This window comes from Ornithorhynchus anatinus, chromosome 18 (assembly GCF_004115215.2).
Source record: "Ornithorhynchus anatinus isolate Pmale09 chromosome 18, mOrnAna1.pri.v4, whole genome shotgun sequence".
NCBI lineage: Eukaryota > Metazoa > Chordata > Mammalia > Monotremata > Ornithorhynchidae > Ornithorhynchus > Ornithorhynchus anatinus.
The window spans coordinates 35,412,534-35,434,047 of NC_041745.1; the positions used below are offsets into that span (position 1 = coordinate 35,412,534).

Genomic DNA, 21,514 nt, shown 5'->3' on the forward strand with positions numbered 1-21,514 from the left:
GTTTATCCTCAGTTCTATTTTATGGGCTCATAAACTCGATTAATGTTCTGTTATAATTCTTGTTTCAATTAGCAATTTTTTTTCACAACTGTGAATTTTAAATGTGCTGGAGAGAAAGGATAATTAAGGTGGGTTGAGAACAAGAACGTCTTTTGAAACTTAACTATTCCATGAGAGCCAGAACATGTATCCAAGCTGAGCGAAGGTTAGGAAGAGACAGTAGATATTCCACTGGAATTTGCAGTACACTCAATGAAAGCAACACTAGAGGATTTTTGCAGTCCTTAGCTGTACTCCAGAATCAAAATTAGCTCGACACGGTTTCTGCTTGAAGAGAAGGACAGCCTTAATAAAACACACTTCTTCGTGCACTTTAATACCCGTCTTAAAACAAGGCACCACCATAAAATATGCTTCCTCGAGTTCAGACTGTGATGCCGTGAACCCAGAAAGCATAGTGATGGGGTTACTAGTTACCAAACTACCAAAACGGTTTACTAGTTACCAAACTTCCATCAAGGGCTAGAGGTAGAACACGGATAGAATCTGGGAAACCTGAGGGAGAGCTCTCCAGCTCTCAAACCACTCTTCCTCTCCTGAACCATATCCAAGTCAGCAGCTGCTTTCTTTTCAGAAAGAGAAAAGCAAGAGATCCAGTCACTTGGGAATAACGATGAGCGTGACACTTCCTAAGCGCTTCATATGGGTCAAGCACTTTACTGAGCACTGGATAGACCCAGAATAGTTTGGATACAGTCCCTGTCTCACTCGGGGTTCACGGTCTAAGTAGGAGGGAGAACGGGCATCGGTACTAATGCTAATTCCATTTTGCTGAAGCCAGAACTTCTAATGCCCCTAAGGTGAAGTTGCCGTCATCCTCCAACCTTTCTATCACTGATTCAAAGAAGTAAGCATTCTGGAACAGAAACAGAGGGAAGGGAGACTTTTTCTCAGGGCCAGAGCAGTTCTTCTGGTATATAACAGATAGGACCATATCAGTCATTTTTGCAATTTTACAGGCTGAACACAACAGTTCCCAGCTTTTAGTTTATAAGGGACATATTACAGTAACATATACAAAGTACATGGGGGGAGGGCAGACAGATTTTTTAAACAGATGTCTAAACGTCTAACCGCTACGCAATCATTTAATGAACCCGAAATGGAATAGCTTCCTGAATAATGGGGCTGGTCCCTGACAGTTAGCTTTTTGGGGACAGCACACACCGGCCCCACCTCCTTCACCTCCAATTTTCCCTCAAGAAAAACCACAAATAGACATTAAGAAGAGATTGCAGCCAACAGAGATCCATCCGACACCCCTAGTGTGAAGAGGAGACCAACCCAGCTATTAGATGATGTCCACTAACATTGGCGACACAAACGACTGTTTATTTCTTTGGTACAAAGAAAAATAAAGACCACCTGAAGAACGCCCTAGGCCCCGGTCCGATCTGAGGAAGGCGGGGAGGGCACCGCTAACCGGAAACTCCATTACGTGTCCAGGTTGGATTCGGCTTCTTCGGCCTCCTCGACGAGCCCCGCGGACCCACCGCACACGCTGCTGTCCTGCTTGTCTGCAGACTGATTCAGCGCCTCCTGCTCTCCGGGCCCATTGTGGAACTCTTCTTCTTCTTCCTCCTCTTCTTCCTCCTCTTCTTCCTCCTCCTCCTCTTCCTCCACTTCCCCATCATCTTCCACATCCATTTCAAACACTCGGACGTGACGGAGATTTGAACTCAGCTACGGAAACACAAAATTGTCGTGGCTTTCAGAGGGCGAAAATGAATGTCCCCAAAATAGTATGGTAGCAGAATCGCAGATTCTGAAAAGAGTATAAGGCAACTAAATAGGAGTACAAATTCTTAGCTAGAGTACTTGTTTGTAAAACAACTCTCACGAGGGTCCATATCCAGCTCTAGCATCCACGGATACTGCTGAGGCAGTCGCCTCCGACACGCTCCGGGGAACGGTGGGGGGTGGAGATGAACGATTAAACCTCCAGAAGGCCCCTAGTAATCTCCTACTAAGCCCTCCCAGATCTTAGAGTTGTCCAAGTAGCCGGAGATGGAAAGCCTTTGTTTCCCCAGAAGACGATCTGTAAACACTTACCACGCACGAGACTTTTCGAATACCATTCACGGCAACGTATTGTGCTTTCATATTCTCCAAGACTCTCCACTGACTCTCCAGTAGGACGGTATGTGTGGGAATAACATCGCTCTGTTCATCCAGCCTAAATAAAGTAAAAACCACAACACGAGGGTACGATTCTCTTTCACTACTGTGGGAGAGTGTGGAAAATAACAAGGCAACACTTGGATCCAGCATTTCCCCGAGACGAAGGTGAATTTTAGAATAGTCACTTGGCCCACTTAATGATCCGTTCACTCCTTCCCGGAGGAAGACAGGTGTTTCTTTCAAACAGCAGGAACTCCGTTGTTCAGGCTCTCTGAAGAGGTAGCAAGCCCATGCAGGCAATGTGATAAGACCTACCTGGTAAGTTCACTGTGGGCAGGGAGCGTGTCTAAGTGCGTAGCACAGTGCCCTGCACACAGTAAGCACTCAATAAATTCACTCATTCATTCAATAGTATTTATTGAGCGCTTATTATGTGCAGAGCACTCTACTAAGCACTTGGAATGTACAATTCGGCAACAGATAGAGACAATCCCTGCCCAATGATGGGTTCAGTCTAAATACAATTGATTGATTGAATGAAAGGCGGTATGGGATCAGAGGGGGTTCCTGCTGATGGTTTTGTTTCCCCACCTCAAGCGTGAGCTCTATCTGCCAGGAAACCCTAGAGGAAAGAGTCTGACCAATCGATCCAGCCCTGGTGACCCTGTCTTAACCTAAGTTTAACCCCTTTCCCCAAGATGAGTGTGTGTGCGGGGAAGAATTGCACATTCTCTACTCCTAGGACACTCCCTGCCCTCCTGCAGGTCTTTCTTCCTCCTTATCACCCATGAAGGGGTCAAGAAGTACTTCCTTCTCTAACAAGTTTTTCTGCTAACAAAGGTTACCTTGGACCACAGTCCCTGCCAGATAATGAGTCTAAGCAGTATGGCCTAGTGGATAGAGCACGGGCCTGGAGTCAGAAGGACCCGGGTTCTAACCCAGCTCTGCCATCTGTCTGCTGTGTGACCTCGGGCGAGCCACTTCACTTCTCTGTGCTTAAGTTACGTCACTTTTAAAATGGGGATTAAGACTATAAACCGCATGTGTCCAACCTGATGATCTTGTATCTATCCCAGCACTTAGAACAGTGCTTGACACATAGTAAGTGTTTAACAAATATCATCATCATTATTAATAAACAAGACAGAATAAGCAATCAATTGTTATCAGATGACGATAACTTTAATAATTCAGACTCCCTGACTGCATATTTTCCCGATGGCACCATTCCTCCATTTTCCAACCCTTAATTGCGAGGCAACTAATGAAAACGGCTCAATACCTTTTCCCAGGAGTCCCACTGAACTCCTTCTCTGCATGTTCTTCATCAGGATATATAGAAGCCAACGGCAACTGGGCCAAGACTCTCTCCTTTCCTTCTAGTTCTGAGTTCTCCTTAAGAACGACCGTTATCGTTTCGTCGTCATAGAAATGCGCGTCTAAACAGCTGTAGAAGCTGAGGGAGAAATAAATGTCCGTTGATGTGAAATCATACATCAGGAACTAAAATAAAAAGTTTTATTTTATCCTGCTCACTGCTCGGCTTTGAGATTTGTACTGTACTCTTCCGGGCGTTTAGTACAGTGCTCTGAACAGGGTAAGTGCTCAACAAATACGATTGACTGATATTCTTAGACTGCCTTAGTTTTCTCCAATTTCCCCGGCTTTGGAGTGGTCTGAAGATGCAGAACTAGAGATATGGGGATATGCAATAATGATCTTAAGAGAGGAAACCTTGTTAAGGGGGTCTTGGTTACAGAGCACACTTGAGATCAACGTTCAGAATGCACAAGAGATCAATGTTCAGGCCCTACCTAAGCCTCTGTTCTTCCTCTTCAATCAGGACAGTCCTAGAAATGCCACAAATAGCCTTAGGGGAGTGCTTTATAGGAAAGGTGTTATGCTGACTGACTGGATTTTCTCAGGGAAGTAGAGATAAGGAAGTCCTCGAGAGTTTTTCATCAAAATATAAAAAACACAGTCCCAAAATCTTTCCCTGTAAAGAAATGCTCTCCTCATCATTAACTTCTAGAGACAAGTAGTGGAGCAAAGAAGAAAACAAGAAATGCCTTTAACCCACCTCGAGTACCATTTCTCATTTCTAAAGTTCATTGCTAGCATATTAATCACTTGATCGGTGCTCCTCCCTGAGTGGTAGGTTCATACTGGTTGGCCCAATTTTATACCTAAGGAAACTGAGGCACAGAAGGGGAATGACTCCCTTGCCCAAGGAGCTAGAACCTCCAACCTCTCAGCTCCCTCAGAGACTTGGTCTTCTTCGATCATTTCCCGAGCAGCCCAATTCATTCAAGGGCATACGGAAATAATAGCATAAAATGACGACTCCCACCATCTAAACAAGGTTCAGGTCTAACCTTCCTTCCAAATTATCACTGGTGGTGTTCATGAAATTTCCAAACTCAAGAGCAAGTAATCCATGATTGGCAGGCCTGGGAAGAGGAGGGAAAAAAGAGAGAAAGTAGAACTTTTAAAACCAATCCAGAGAACCAACTCTGCTATAGTAACTCATCTAAGTGCTTAATACAGTGCTGTCTACACACAGTAAATGCTCAATAAATACAATTGATCAATCACTGAAAGCCCAACACTTTTTAAGCGCTTAAACAACTGCATTGGAAACAATAGGAAATGATTTGGATAATGTGTCATAAACCAGGTCTTTCTCCCATCACAGATACTGGTAAGACTAAACCCCAATCATCTGTTTGATTTTTTTATGGTATGTTAAGTGCTCATTATGTGCCAGATACTGTTCTAAGTACTGGGTAGATATAAAGTAATCAGGTTGTACATAATCCATGCCCTACCTGGAACTCACAGTCTTCATCCCCATTTTAACGATGAGGAAACTGAAGCATAGAAATGAAGTAACTTGCCCAAGGTCACACAGCAGACAAGTGGTGGAGTCAGGATTAGAATCCAGTTCCTTCTGATTCCCAGGCCCGTGCTCTATCCACTAAGCTGCCCTGCTTCTCTACTTTCTTCAGTAATTTACGGCTCCTGAGTGGGATGAAGGTAGTTCTCCAAATGTCACAGCCCAACCTTTTTTTTTCTTTCTTTTTTGGGCCACTGAAGTCTCATCTTGGCCCCAAGACTTAAACTCCAATTCCAGGCTTATGTAATAGTAGTAATACTATTTATTAAGCACACTGAACTAAGCACTGGAAGAAAATACATACGTGGGAATTACACATGGACCCTAGTCCCTTTGTGGCAAGGGGACGCTCACAATATTTGTTGTCCAATTGTACTTTCTAAGCATTTAATACAGTCCTCTGCACACAGTAAGCGCTCAATAAATACGATTGAATGAATGAATCTAAGACTGTGACCCTCTGGAGCCCTGGCTGTGAAAGTGATGTTACTACAGTGCCAAGTGCTTAGTATAGTGCTCTGTACATAGTAAGCGCTCAATAAATATTACTGAATGGTTTTCCTGGGATTATTACCAGGCAACAAGTAGATGCAGTTATTACCAAGGTGGGATTTTAGCCCCTTTCTTGCTCAGAGTTACATTTCTAAAACTCAATACCAATCATAAAAATTATAGCATTTGTAGAGAAGCAGCATGGCTTAGTGGAAAGAGCCCGGGCTTGGGAGTCAGGTCATGCGTTCTAATCCCACTCCACCACTTATCAGCTGTGTGACTTTGGGAAAGTCACTGAATTTCTCTGTGCCTCAGTTACCTCATCTGTAAAATGGGGATTAAGACTGTGAGCCCCACGTGGGACAACCTGATTATTTTGATCTACCCTAGCGCTTAGAAGAGTGCTTGGCACACAGTAAGTGCTTAACAAATACCATTATTATTACTATTATTATTATTATTATTATTAAGCATTTACAATGTCCCAAGCACTCCGCTAAATGCTGAGGCAGATTTAGGATACTCAGATAATAATAATAACAATCATGGTATTTGTTAAACACTTACCATATGCCAAGCATTGTTCTAAGCACTGGACATAGTGCCTGTCCCTCACAGGTCACACAGTCTAAGAAGGAGAGAGAACAGGTATTTGATCCCCATTTTACAGGTGAGGAAACCAAGGCATAGAAAACTGCCCAGAGCCATATAGCAGATAACTGGTGGAGCCATGCATAGAACTCAGCTTTCCCAACTCTCAGTCCTGTGATCTTTCCACTAGGCCAAGCTGCTTCAGTAAGTACAACGATCACTGGGAGTTATCGGAGTTTGGAGGAGAAAAAATAGCATGATCTGGAACTCAAGTTGTTAGAGCTTCTCCCAGTTTGTAGAAAACCTTATACTGAATAACTAGAGCTAGCACTTAGCATATAGTTGGTGCTTAATAAATGCCTTAACTCAAATTAGAGTCCTCTGTAAAAGGCAAAGTGTGGGGAAGTGAAACGGCAACAAAGGTTGCACGTGTCTCATTCAAGCTGCCGTTAATCCTTACCGGGAGATATCAGTGTGTCTCCTCAAAATGTAAATTTTAGAAACCGAACTTTCCAACATGGTGAAGAGAACGTAATGAAGGTTTGAAGACTTGTCATTCCACCTGAAGAAATGAGAGAAAAATAAAATGTGTTTGGATTCCAAAAAAACAAAAAAAGGCAACGTACACTCAAATTTAAAGAGAAACACTTACAAGAAGGGCAATTTAAACAATCTAGGGGTGGAGTCCTCACTGAAAAGGAAGAGAAACACATCAGGAAAAGCACTCAATTCACTGCTAAATTACCCCCTATAAATGGAGGAAAGGAGAATACCTCTTAGCTGATTTGTACAACGGCATACAGATGGCTTGATGCACGGATTTGCCAATAACATCCTATAAAAAAAAGAGGAGCAGTAAAAATCCAACGATACGCCAAAAGTTTTTTTTTAAAAAAAACTGGTAGCAGCCCTGGTGTTCACAGTTGCAAATCCTAGTTTGTAGGTATCTCTAGAATGAATTTTCTTTCACAAGTAACTCCGATGAAGTCACAATAGTTAAGAAAACCATGATAGATCTTGGGGGAAGCAAGGCCATCCCCTCTTGCCTAATGGGACCATTCTGTTCTTTTAAAGTGTAAAAAAAGACCATTAAAGAAGAAATCCAAGAGACTTTATCCTACGATTTGAGAATAATTCAAATGCTTCAGTCCCAATGTGGTCAAGGCCAAAATCTTCCACCTGTTCTAAATTGGGAAACTGTTTAATCACAACACATCTAATGTAAGAACTATAACCATTTATACAGGAATGAGCAGAAAATAGTACAGACTGCTACTCCTAAATCAATACCTGCATTTCATTGGAAACTTACTGCTGGCTTTTGCAAACAATGATCAATGATCTCCTCCATCCTTCTTTTAACAAAGTGCAATGACTTTTGGGGGAAACAAGGAAACAGCAAAGGGCTTTCTAGAAACAAAGTTACAAATTAGTCCAATCGGAAAGATGCTTGCAGCACCCGATGGGGGCAACAACTTGATTCTGGGGCAGCCCTCCCCACTCCCACCTTCCCCCCAAGATGATATGAGTATAGAAATGTGATATTTAATATGAAAAAGCTTTGGAAAATTGAAGCATTGAACAAAATCACAATGAATATTGCTTATTAGTAATACGTGGGTCACACTGACTCTTTTTCAGACGATAGGATTGTAGTCATGGGGGTTTTCTCGCCCAGCCTTCTACTTAAGAGAACCGAATCCAAAAACACCAGCCCGACCTTCACTTACCCTTTCTGTGCTTCATCCCCTCCCCTCCCTTATATTTGGACTGTGAGACCCTTGAAAGCCAAGGGACCTTGTGTAATTTTCACCTGTGTTCTTTTTCCCAGTACAGTGTTCTGCACAAAATAAACACATGATAAATTCCACTACTATTACTCCCTATTTAATCTAAGTCGCTTTCCTACTGGAAATTTTCCAACGTTTTCCCACCTATGGCTCACCAGAGCAGGACCGTTCCTGTCCACCTCCCCCACCCTGCCCCTGATAGGGTCAGTGTGGAGCTGGACAATCTGCTCCATTACGGCCCCCAGGACGGTGTACATGTTCCTTTCTCATTGAGCTGCGTTGAGTAGGACTTCCACAACAGTATAACCGAGAATTTATATTTAGCTACAATTCCTGGAAATCAGAAAGGGTCCTTGGAGTGGTGGCCCTGCCTGCCATGCAACTTGGAAACAGAAAGAGAGAAGGTTAGATGGAGGACAGATGAACCAAGGAGAGAGGGTATTTCTTGACCGGTTGAAGTCTTTCTTCGCTAACCAATCAATTCAAAGAAAGACAACAGAGTGGAAGGTGGACGAGGGAAGGCTAAGGGTAGGCAGCATGGTCTTGCGGAAAGGAAAAGGGAGGAGACCTGAGTTCTAGTCCCAAGTAAGCCACTGGCCATTGGGAGATCTTGGCAAGTCATTTAACCACCCTGGGCCTCAGTTTCCTCATCTATAAAATGAAGATAAAATAGATGGTAAGCCCCTTGTGGGGCAAGGACTGTGTACAATCTGATAACCCTGTTATCTACTCCAGTGCTTAGCACATAGCAAGAGCTTATTAAATGTATAATTATAAAGAAACTGGACTATGAATTGTTCATATCTGATGCCCTTGAAGAGGGATAGGTAGACAGAAAAAACAAAAGCAAAAACTTAGAAAAGACCCAATTCCTGTCCTTAACATACTTACATCACCCTGATTTTATTTATCTGCCATTGATTTTATGAGATGTTCTTCCCCTTGACTCTATTTATTGCCATTGTTCTTGTCTGCCTGTCTCCCCGATTAGACTGTAAGCCCGTCAAAGGGCAGGGACTGTCTCTATCTGTTGCCGATTTGTACATTCCAAGCGCTTAGTACAGTGCTCTGCACATAGTAAGCGCTCAATAAATACTATTGAATGAATGAATGAATGAATTTACAGATACGACGATCCAGATAATCATACATCAACACAAGTGATTAACAAACAAGTCCCCAGACATAAGACCCTCATCATTTTTTATATCAGGCTCTCAGCCTGGCCCTGGGAGTCTAACTAGGGGTGGAGAGGTGATCACTGATCAACTCACACCTCTTTCAACATAATGACCACAGGGGAAGGCCATCTTGCTATTTTGGGGGATACAATTATTAATACCAGTCAGTGGCAAAATGTTTCTAAATATGGGACTCTTATTTTAGGACTCTCTTTATCTGGACTGAAGACTTGAGACCAGGAAAAACACAGAAAGAGAGGAATAAGATGAGAAACCGGTTGAATGGAGCCCCTGGCCATTGTTTTCCCGGTTGATTATCACCTTTAAGATGTGTGCTATTCTGAAGAAAGTCAAACCACTGGTTTCCTTCTGTGTTTGGGGGTGAAACAAGATCATCGTCTTCATCTTTCAAATACTAGAAAGGAACAAAGTGAAAAATTCAGGATCCAAGGGATTGTGCCAGGAGAGAGCCTAGCAAGTTTGGTTTCCATTTCATTTGATTCTCCCTGACAAACCCTCTGAAAAAGTATGTGGCTTGGGCTGTCAGGTGACCACCTTGCACAAAATGGCACACGATTAAGCAACACAGAGATTCCCAGAGATTACAGCCCTGTCAGTGCAGAGGCCGGGAGTGTAAATTTGAACGATCTACTTCCCTGCACCCGACCAACAGAAGAAATCAAAATTTCATCCTGGGCCCCATCGCTAGTGATAATATAGTTTTACCTGTGCTAATCAACATTTATGAAGGGCAGGGGCACTGCCTAACCCAGCCTGCTGCCAACATTCAATAATTATCAGCTTTTATTGAGTTCCTCTGATAAAGCAGGGCAATTCTCAGTTCAATTCATAAATATACTTGATCTAGAAGTTCTGTACTTGCAAGGTAAAGGACTAAATACGGATGGTATTAAATTTCATTGGTGTTTATTCATTAAGAAAAGTTACAAACCTGACCAACCCGTTCTACATTGAAGTATTTTCCTTTTCGATTGTAAAGCTCTGGAGCCTAAGGGACACAAACAGATTTTAATGTAAAACCTGGTGATTTTTCCTTTTGGAAATAAACCAAATTTGATTTTCAATACTGAATGCAGTTTTCCAAAGTAAGTTTAATTACCAGTTTACTGCACCTTATAGGACCCAAGTCTCAAAATATAAGATGAGCTTTTAAAAAAATAAAATATAGGTAAAATAGATCCTCAAATTCATGTGTTTAACAATTTTTAAATGACCATTAATATGACTTTTAATTAGGCTAACTGAACCTTTTTACATTCTTCTTATAAATTGTTTTGCAGCTTCAAATCTCCATAGACAATATTATTAAGACTCACAGCTCCCTCTTACCTCATTGAAATGCTCAGTAAGAAAATCAGCAACAAATGTGATATCTTTTTGGGTCATCTACCAAAAACAGAGGCAAACACAGACAAAGACAAAGAGCTACGTTAAAATCAAACGCGTCACCTAGGCGATATATATAAACTCAAATAAGAGCAACATTGAATATCGACAAACGGGACAATCTTGCCATCTACTGAACAATTTAGAAAAATATGTGATTTTCTCTCCCTTCGGAGAAAGCAATCCGACGACAAAGATTAGAAGGACTGCAGCGATCATGCAATCTTAGGCCTGAAGAAACCTCGGGAGATGACCTAGCCCGGCCTCGTAATTCAAAGTTAAAAATCCACCCACTTCACAGTTCACCCATTCGGTCCTAACGTAGTGCAGGGGAAGCCGGAGGGGCCTTTGGGGAGCCTTTAGGATGAAGGTGGGAAACGGGAGGAGAATCTATCTCCTGGCAGAGGAGGCCTGAAGCGTCTCTCTCTGCTGCCCTGTACAGAGGATACTTGCTCGCGTTGTTTTTGTTTTCCTGGGACAGCTGGGGCCCTCTGCTGTTTGCAGGATGCTCTAACCAGGCAGCAAAATTCCGACAGTCATTACTGGGCATCTCACAGTCAGGTCCAGCTTCTTTATTCCCTTCGCTAGGAAGAGTTACGACTACCTTGTTCAGTTCCGGAAGGACATGGTCTTCTGACATCCTCAACATAGCTGGCAAAATTGGAAGGAAAAACCAGTTTTAAAGAGGAAATCTTCAGCCTATTCACCTAGCAGAGAAACATTTCGCTCACGTTATCTAAAACTCAAAGCGTCGTTAGCTGCCAGGAAGCCAGAGGTTAGATACTTTACCTAACTAGAAAACAAGCCTAGAATTTTGACTTACTCAATGTGGCTTTGTCTATTCACACAAAATCTCTTGACGACTCAGACCCCAAGATACTCTTTGCCCTCGATTATCTGGATTCAATCATTCTTTCTTATTTATTGAGCGCTTACTGTGTGCACAGCACTGTACTAAGCACTTGGAATGTACAATTCGGGAACAGATAGAGACAATCCCTGCCCAACTATGGGCTAACAGTCTAAAAGGGGGAGATAAAGAGGGATCTTTCAAGTGGATTGGGCTTTGAGGTCTGGAATAGTCTGATAATTCACATCAGGTGCATTTACTAGAATGGTATCTGCCTGTCTCTTGTAGGAGAAATGCACCTGCAATAAAGTGATTTGCCTAATGTCATGCCCCGTGGCCAAAGTGAATCAAGAATACAAGCTTTCTGCCTTCTCTAATCACTGGAAGATTTACCTCCTCTTTACAATCATTTGCAAAGAGACATTATCAAACTTCAAATGAGGTAACAAACAATAATGCTCCAGAATATAGCTAGTAGCCCAAACCCTCTCCGATAACATATGCAGATCTCTTAATGTTAAATATTTCTCTTCTCTACTTCTTCACTAAAAATAAATCCCATGAGGGAGAATCTATTACAGTGATGAAGGGAAAGCAAACTCAAATATTTTAGCAGAATAATCTTAGCATTCCAAAATTTTATTCCCACTCTTAGAGAAATACCAGAATTAGACAAAGAATGGTAAAAACCCAGATAGGCTTACCCACATACAGCCACCGGAAAAAAGCTTTGAAGTTTTTCATACTGCTGTCAATGACTCTAAACACAAAAACAAATAAACGAAACCCTTGCTTAACATTTTTTAACATTTTGCACTATAATGAAAGTAAAAAATTTGATTTTAACTATAAACATGGGCAACTCTCAATGTTAGTTGCATCCTACTTGGATAAATCACAGGTTTAGAAAATCATACATTTCCCCTATGCAAAGGCCCAAAGACACATTCTAAAGGAAATTACTGATCCATTTGTAACATAAAAGCACATAAGTCAGGTTTCACACTGAGCTGACAACACTGTGACATCTTCAAAAGCATGCTGAAAGTTGGAAGATTCCTTACTATTTTTGCTAATAGAGTTAAGTAATCAGCAAAAATATTCAGTATTAGTCTCATAATCATGGAAATACTCACTGCTCAGTAAAATGAAAAAACACCAGACTCAATGGGTGACTAGTTATTAAGAATTTGTTCTATACCAATCATTTTGGAATTACAGAATGCAATTTGCAAGAACAATCACCGATCCTCACAACTGGTCCACAAAACCAAATGTCATTGGCTTGTACTCAAATATAACCCTGAAATACATGCAAACAATCTTAATTTTGAGTGCAATTATTTTGCGATGTAGATGAAGGATAATCATTTAAGCAGTCCACAAAATGTATCTGAAATATTATTCAAAGTAAATAATACACGAGGCTTCCATTGCACCTCTAACCCCCAATTCTCCAAACGTTTTGAAAACATTAAATCTCATCAACCCGCTGGGAGGTAGGTCAGTGTTATTAACCTTACTGAATTTAGCAGGACACGGGAACAAGAGACTGAGTGACTTGTTCACGAACCTGAGATAACAGAACCGGGTCCAAAAAGGACTAATTTCTAAGCCTCGGTTCTGGGCTCGCCGCTTTTTCAGCACTCTTTTTTGATGCCTATGAAGCTTAAAAACTTTTTTATTAACGATAACAATGTGAATTCACTTCATTTCACTTACTCTAGTCAGGCTATTTAAAGATTAAGAGTTACTTTCTGAAAGTACCATTGCATTGAAATGGCTAATAAAACCCAGGGCATATCAGGTTAAAGGTATTTATTCTTTGATTGAAAATGAAATTCTCATCTGATGAATTATAATAAGGCACTGAACAACCCAGTGGAAACTGTTGGGGGTAAGACAGGAAGGCTCTCTGTGGATGGGTTGCTTTTGGTGTACACTGCCCAGGAGGGATTAGATTTCCTTCTTTTGGGTCTTCCCCACTCTAGAAGGTGACTCCTCATCCCACCTCTGACTGTTTTCCCATTCCCTCGCTAGAGACGGACCGTCAGCTCGCGCTACACCATGGTAGCAGGATTCCCATTTTGGATCCCTCGATAGCTTTGCCTACACCATTTGGAAGAAGTCACTGAAGCACTGGGCCCAAGGACCTCTAAAGGTCTCTGTGAATTTCTACACTGAACTAAAACTCCAGAGAAGTAGTGTGGCTTAGTGGAAAGGGCATGGGCTTGGGAGTCAGAGATCATGGGTTCTAATCCCCGTTCTGACACCTGTCAGCTGTGTGACTTTGGGCAAGTCACTTAACCTCTCGGTGCCTAAGTTACTTCATCTGTAAAATGGGGATTAAGACTGTGAGCCTCACGTGGGACAACCTGATTACCCTGTATCTATCCCAGTGTTTAGAACAGTGCTTGGCACATAGTAAGCGCTTAACAAATACCAACATTACTATTGTTGCTATTATTATTATTATTATTAATCCCGGCTCCACCATTGATCAGTTGTGTGACTCTGGGCAAGTCACTTGACTTCTCTGTGCCTCAGTTACCTCAGCTGTAAAATGGGGATTAAGTCCACGTGGGACATCCTGATTACCCTGTATCTACGCCAGGGCTTAGAATAGTGCTCCACACATAATAAGCGCCTAACAGATGCCGTCACTATTATTATTACTGTAGGATAATTTATTCAGTTATTTCAGACTTTGGAAAATTGCTCAGTAAAATTCTTGAAGATGCCCATACAAGTAACCGATTCTCCAAGACACCAACTTTCCATTCTCTAAAGAAATCACCACAGGAAACTGATGATTAAATGGACATTCACTGGCTCAGACTTCCTATTCTCCAAATACCTGCTGTGCCCTGTTCTTTTTGGCTTGTTCCATGAAGCAGAGCAAAGTTACCAGTGGAGTGATGCTAAATGAATTGAAAAAGAAGCAATCTTCGACACGGTCACAAGCTCATCTCACTCCTCAAAGAAATCTCATCATCTCTCTGGGATCACCACAGCTCAGCAGTGGTGGACCAGGACAATGACTCGGTAGACAAAAATCAATGTTTAAAGTGTCACCATTCTATCTGGTGAGTTTTTCTCTAACTTCCTTCTTCAATTAGAAAACAGGGCTCAGAGGACAGAGTACAGGACTGCTGAGTGGCTTCAGGCAAGCACTTAATCTCTTGCTGTCTCAGTTTCTCCATCTGTAAAATGGAATGACATGCTGTAATATACCTACCTCCCAAGAGGGCGCTGAGGTAAGGAAGGGATGAAATGCATTTCATTCAACCCATTTCACACCTACTAAATTCCCCTCCTGTGACTTAGTGAACCACACTTAGCAAACCCAGGGTTGGAATCATGCTGAACAAATCAAATGCTTTATGTTTTAGGACAATCACCCCTCACCTTGGGTTTCGTTTTTTGGGTTTTTTTGGGCTATCAAGCAGATGACTAGAATTGGGTTTTTAATGTCTGAATCACATTGTGCGAAGGAAAATGGTTTCAATTTCACGTTCGGTTTATTTTAGAAAAACACCCAAAGATTTTTAGGATCCCTATTCAGCTTAATACTTACTGGAGAAGTTCATTTGCTTTCAGGATAAATGAACCCACAGCAGTAATGGCATCTGAGGAAGAAAAGAAACATTTATTTATTAGCAACAGCAACAGGAGCCATTTTAATATTCTATATTGGGGAGCAAACTGATTACCTTCAATTCCAGTGGCATCTAATCCAAGAGGTTCATATTTCTGTTTCCACAAAGCCATTCCTTTTAATTCACTTAAATGGTACAATAAGGCCTCAGATCCACTAGGAAGACAAGGTTGAGAAGCATAATTTCTCTAATTATCCCATCACTCACTCTCCTTACCCTGATTACCAGTTTGCCCTCCAAATTCCAGGTAGCCAGGATTAAATTTCAGACTGACTGTACATTCTCAAATCTACTTGCCAGGACTTCTTGCAACATCAGTCACTGTCTCATAAATAATCCCCATTTTCTCTACAGAGATTGCTGAAGGATGAAATTAATATACCATTACTGTCCCCAATTCGTGCTGCTCCTATAGATCTATCTTTTAGTATTTGAGCCTAGAACTGTAGTGAAGTAAAAGCCATCTCTGAACCCAAGACCTCACCATAATTTAAGGCTGGAACATCAACATTCAACCCCAGTCCATATTTCCACTCACTGGTCTCCTGGACAGGCCAGTGATCGATCCTAAAAATACTTTCTGCAACCTGACCAGAGCTGGTTAAATACAACACTGTACCCAAGCAAGACTCACCTACTCTGGGTTCACCTACTCTGCATCTCTTGAAATAGCAGCTTTTGATTTAACAATGAAGGAAGACCAAGAACCCCAGAATGGGAACACTGAGATTGGGAAAATAGCCCAAAGCTAATACTGTCAATGGAGCTGAGCCAGAAGCCAGGAGGAGTGATTGGCAGGGAGGAGAGATGGGATGGGCTGGGGTGATGATGATGATGGTATTTGTTAAGCGCTGACTTTGTGCAAAGCACTGTTCTAAGCGCTGGGGGGAATACAAGGTGATCAGGTTGTCCCATGTGGGGCTCACAGTTTTAATCCCCATTTTACAGATGAGGTAACTGAGGGCCAGAGAAGTTAAGTTACTTGCCCAAAGTCACACAGCTAACAAGCGGCAGAGCCAGGATTAGAACCCACGCCCTCTGACTCCCAAGCCCGGGCTCTTTCCACTGAGCCACGCTGCTTCTCAGTGTGACGGTGGTGACGGGAGAGAAAATCTCAAAGGCGAGGGGTGCAGGGAAAGGTTGATGACTTACAATATGTAGTGACACTGCTAGATAAAAACTTATGGGCAGAAAATAAAAGCAAGAGCCTCTTTCAGTTCTATCTGTCCTGAAAACAATACCCCTTCAACACAATCTATTTTTCTGACAACCTCATACGATTCCTGACAATTTATGAAAGCTTTTCTCTGGAGTTCAATAGTGTCAATGTCAAAGAGTCCCAAACCAGCACCATACCTCTGCAAGTGACTGATGACTAATTTTTGTATACTGGAGTATGAAGACTCTATGGATTGACCAAGTTTTTTTAAACCCTAGATGGAAAGAAGAAAAAAATTAGAATGGAATATAATGTGCACAATAGGCTTTATAAAATACATCCATCCCAAGGCACACACATACAAGTATATTTTCACAATACCTTCACTGTCAACTGGTTCATTAATAGAGCCTGCAGTTCGAGGCTAAAATATTAAAAAAAAAGTTTTTAATATGGTCCCCTCATATAATTACTGAAATTTAAAATTATGAAAATCCAAGCAAGATCAAGCAAGGGTCTTAAAGGAATCTCAAAGGAAATAAATACAGTGAAATCCACGTAAGACGACCCAAATTGCCAAAGGAAAGAGGGATAATGGGGTGTCATTTTCAGCTGCAAGCTGACACCTGGTTAAGCTGCTCTCTAAAAGCACTTTCAAATGTCCAAGTTGGCCAGCTGCCTTATTACCTCGCTTTCCCCCACAACAGCAGCTGCATGAACTCATCTTGCACGGAGGTGGTGGTGTTCTTTTCCTAGTAGTTAAATATCATCGAGACACAATGAATTATTTTATCGAGGAACAACAGTTTAGAACTAAAGACATTTTACTCCGGAGTGCAGGAATAAATTCATTCCACCACCCCTGTAGGTCCGTTCCATTCTGTAGGTCAGCTGATTTCTGCCACCTAAATGACTAAAACAGAACTGCTTAGCTATATGAACAATTACCCTGTCTAAAATTTTTCCAATTCATCTGCCCAACTTTTTTATTCTGCCTCTTTGGAAATCACTCTCTATGTAAATATCCCACAGTCAAATAACGTTAAGCTGCTACCAGTGAATAGTTTTGTCCTCAGTTGCCTGAGTTGGGGGGTGGGGAGAGTGGTTCCACAGTTTAATAATTGCACTACATCGATCATTTTGCTATATAATAAAGCCACTCAAATTAGTCTTTGAAACTGGGGGGGGCTCACTCTCCTATTTTAACCCTAAATGGAGATGTCACTTTCTTTGACAATTTTTATCTTTGATTATTTTTTATAAATTCCAGTATGGGATTTCTTAAGTACGTAAGAGAAACACGCAAAAAAACAATGATGAGACACATCATCGTCAATTTTCTTTGTTGGAAGCTGCAGAAACAATACCTGGACAAATTTGGTTAGGCGGGAGTCCATTTGCATCAGAATTTCTTCCCATGCTTCACACATGCACGTCAGTGACAACTTAATATACTATCAAGAAAAAGGGGCAAGAAATTAATATAACAAAATAGTTTCCACCAAGCCAAATTACAACTATTCATTTTATCTGTTCCACTGTTAATTTAATTTCCAAAAGGAATCCTAATTCATTCATGAATAACTACATGGATTTAGTCAGAATAGCACCGGTGTCTTTATTAAGTTGAAGGGTTTTATCTTTGCCCTGCAAATCAAATTGCTTCAAATTGCAAAGAAACAATACTAGATGGTCTTTAAGTCTATATTTTGCCAAGATGCTTGTTTGTTCAAATCATCAATTGTCAAATTGAGCTTTTAGAAGAGGTATAAATCAGAAAGGTCCAACTACTAAAAGCCTCCCTTGTTCAGCCACAAGTAAAATGGCTGCTCTGTAGTATTTAATAACTTTGAGCAGTCCCTTTGAAATCCTAACAGAACAGTTGGGGCAGATAAAAAAAAAACACCTCAACATTTCTCAAAAGAAGTGTCTGGTAAATTTCAATCAAATCTTCTGAAGTGTGCTAAAGCACTGTGGTAAAGTATGGTAAGGGGTGCGGGGGGGTGGAGAGAGAGAGTGTGTGCGCGTACGCATGAATGCTAACTCTCTGGATCTTAGAGCATCAATTTTCAGAAGTGAAAACATATATTTAGGAAATCTCATCTGTAAGGTGAGAGGCTAATACAGTAAACCCTAAATAAATACCTGTATGAGAGTTGAAATGTGAGTAAACTTTCTGGCCATCCGAGTCACTTCAGGTAAGTAAGATGACAATAGGCTAGTATCAAGCTGTGAAACAAGACATAGAATTTGCCATTAACCAGATCAGCTGACCTTTTACTTTAATGAAAATACTACCAAAAAATAATGTTTCCAAGGGCAGAAAGAAGTATTTACAGGTAGACAGCACAGTCCCTTACCACCCAAAAGACATCACTTGGTGATTGGACTCTGAGGTCCTCTTTTAGGGCCATAGCGAGGTTTGCTTAATTTAAATTTAAATACATTCACAATATGATCTTCTATTTACTGTCCCCTAAGTGTCTTCTGGAGATCCTGAAGAGAAACGGGGTAGCCTCTGGCCTTCCCCTACCCTGCTTCAAGAACTAGGTAAAATTGAGTTTTAACAGTTTTCAAGAACCAAGATGATCTGCCTCTGTGGAAGCCATTCTAATGGGTGTAATGCAATATCCGTAAGAGGATACTGCCCATTGCTCAGAAGCTCCCAGTTCTGTTAAGGACCCTCCTCTGTTTTTTATTTGCTAAATCCTTCCATGGGAGCTAATAATGGGGGAAAAATTAGCATTCCCTGGTGGTCAATGTTTATTTTGGAGGAACAAGTCAAGTGGCAACCCTGACTGGAAAGATACTGAAGCACCTCCCAATCAATCCATGGCACTTATTTAGCATTTATTGTGTGTAGAGCACCGCACATGGGAGGGTAGAACAGAGTGGGTAGATACGTTCCAGAGAGTACAGCCTAGGAGGGGGAACAGATATTAAATTAATTTAAAGATATGTAAGTAAATGCTGTGGGGCTGAGGGAGAAGTAAATAACAAGCGCTTAAAGGGCTCAGATACAAGTACAGAGGTGACACAGAAGGGAGAAGTGTGGCTTAGTGGAAAAAGTACAGGCTTCAGAGTCAGAGGACCGGGGTTCTAATAACTTGTCCACCACTTGTCTGCTGTGTGATCTTGGACGAGCCACCTCACTTCTCGGTGCCTCATCTGTAAAATGCAATCTAATGGAGAATTTGACAAGCCGGTAATGACTGAGACACTCTAACCACGTTCTATTCCAACTAAGGATATTATAACCAGTTTTACACAGTGTAGTGACCAACTTTCTATTTACAATTTTTTATTCAGAATGCTGCTTACCTGAAAATATGTAATTTCTGGAGAACAGTCTCCAGAAACCTGTACCTCTGTAATAACTGATAGGGATTTCAGATCACTTGATAAACATAATCCAAGACAAGATCCAGCAACCTGAAAAACAGTTCAATCCCCAAATTATTAAATTTACTCATTTATTTCACATTAGTAGACTATTCTGTTTGGGCTCAAGAGATCATACCTTTGAATGCTATATACGAGGCAAAATAAATCAAACTTCCCCTTTGCAGCATGATCAATGGTATTTATTGAACACTTCTTGTGTGCCAAGTATGGTAATTGGGAGACTACAGTGTAACAGTTTTGGTACCCACACTCCCTGCCCACAACAAGCTTATGGTTTAAAGGACAATTCTTCAGGATAACAAACGCTGGCTGCTCAGACTCCTGCCTCTTGCCAGGATAAAAGTGGGTAATGTTTCCAAATCCAGAACCAATGAAAGGATTCTGCTTTTTCCCCTCTCACTCTTCCTCCAGTTCCAACCCAGCCAATCCCTTCTGAAGGGAAAAGAAACCCGGAGTCACTCAGTGGACCAATTACTTCTGCAGATGTCAGAGTCTCTTACTGCTGAGCCCACATATAGCTAATTGTTCTCCTCCATTGATTGGCACGGAAATTGGGTACATTATGTAATCTCCTTGAAGGCAGGCCTCATGTGTACTTATTCTTTTGTTCTTTCCCAAGTGCTTTGCACAGTGCTCTGCAACCAGTATGTGTTCAATGAATACTACTGGCTGCCTGCTGGAGAAGACCGGAGAAGCTTGCAAAAGAAGTGGAGCTGGAGGAGATCAGAGCTACTCTTCACTCATTGGATTTTAGACTCCGTAGACAAATTCGATTTTTATATGTGCTCCTGATTCGGTTGCACCCCAAAGGCAACTGCAATTTTTGTCTTTCAATATGATAGCTAACTCTAAAAAAAAGGCTCCACACTAAAAGCTATTGAAATAAATCAAAGCACTCTTTTTTTGGTACTATCGTTTCAATTTGATGGACCTAGGATGTGGAATGCATCGCTTCCAAAAAAAAAAATTAACTCATAGGTCACAAACTACGGCTTATTAATCATTCTTTCCAGAACACTAGCCTGTTCGCATTTGAAACATCGTTAATAGTACAACTATAGTTAGATGCAAACAGAAGTTTTTCTTTCTCATTAATCATATGGTTGAAGTACCTCAAGAGAGAAGCTAGAGAAGATTTAAAAGGAAAACTTACCCCAGTCACCATAGCAATTTTATACATTCCATAAGCATAAATCTCTATAAATCCAGCATCTCCCCCAAGGACAAGAGCATTAAGCCTAATTAAAAATAAGGGAACAAATCGAGGACCATTAACATTAGGAACAATGGAGTTCTACATAATTAAGATCTTAATTTTCTTTACCCGGCAAGAAGTACTACTTATTTATAATTTACAAACTAAGGCCCACCTGCAGTGGGGAATTCACCATCCAACACTCAAAATCCAACCAATTTTTAATTGTCTGCCTTTTTAACAGAATTATATTAACGTAATTATGTAAATTCACCAAGACCCATACCCTAGGAAAAAGTTTGATCAAGCCTAAACGCAATCAAGGCTGGAAGTGAGAATTAAAAATATAAAAACACAAATTTTAGCAGCAATTTAATAGCATCAACTGTATGCATCCTTCCTATGACAACTCTTAAAGATATAGATGAAAAGTTGGTGAGTGTGGAAAACTTTTCCTGAGCTTGGAGATTTTTTTTAAAAAATAAAATCAAAATACCCTAGGATTTATTTTCCCCCTTTTATTTTCTGGCATTTAAATTAAAATGAAAAGGATGATACTATTAGAGGTTGAGTCATGAAAGACACTTGAAAAAAAGTAATGGACATTCACGACAGTAAAATGCTTAAGGTCTGCTAATGTCAGCAAAGAAACGGGATCACCACAAGATAGAATCTTTTCCTACCACTCTTCAAAACTGGCACAATCAT

At 41.1% G+C, this 21,514-nt stretch overlaps 1 protein-coding gene across 2 annotated transcripts in view; it reads right to left on the reverse strand.

The window, feature by feature from the left end:
- Positions 1-944: 944 nt before the first annotated feature.
- The window catches only part of ANAPC4 (anaphase promoting complex subunit 4), a 28,640-nt gene continuing 8,070 nt past the window's right edge, over positions 945-21,514 (reverse strand). For both annotated transcript variants that reach the window (XM_029046447.2, XM_001513830.5), the window contains 22 exons: positions 20,765-20,849; positions 19,528-19,638; positions 18,352-18,435; positions 17,574-17,660; positions 16,894-16,958; positions 16,588-16,630; positions 16,404-16,480; positions 15,102-15,202; positions 14,966-15,017; positions 12,093-12,148; positions 11,143-11,189; positions 10,482-10,538; positions 10,084-10,140; positions 9,453-9,546; positions 7,473-7,570; positions 6,934-6,995; positions 6,813-6,851; positions 6,621-6,722; positions 4,557-4,631; positions 3,464-3,637; positions 2,113-2,236; positions 945-1,743 (listed from right to left, as the gene is read on the reverse strand). In XM_029046447.2, coding sequence (XP_028902280.1) covers positions 1,495-1,743; positions 2,113-2,236; positions 3,464-3,637; positions 4,557-4,631; positions 6,621-6,722; positions 6,813-6,851; positions 6,934-6,995; positions 7,473-7,570; positions 9,453-9,546; positions 10,084-10,140; positions 10,482-10,538; positions 11,143-11,189; positions 12,093-12,148; positions 14,966-15,017; positions 15,102-15,202; positions 16,404-16,480; positions 16,588-16,630; positions 16,894-16,958; positions 17,574-17,660; positions 18,352-18,435; positions 19,528-19,638; positions 20,765-20,849 — 1,939 coding nt within the window. In that variant the 3' untranslated portion in view covers positions 945-1,494. The remainder of the gene's footprint in view (positions 1,744-2,112; positions 2,237-3,463; positions 3,638-4,556; positions 4,632-6,620; positions 6,723-6,812; positions 6,852-6,933; positions 6,996-7,472; positions 7,571-9,452; positions 9,547-10,083; positions 10,141-10,481; positions 10,539-11,142; positions 11,190-12,092; positions 12,149-14,965; positions 15,018-15,101; positions 15,203-16,403; positions 16,481-16,587; positions 16,631-16,893; positions 16,959-17,573; positions 17,661-18,351; positions 18,436-19,527; positions 19,639-20,764; positions 20,850-21,514) is intronic.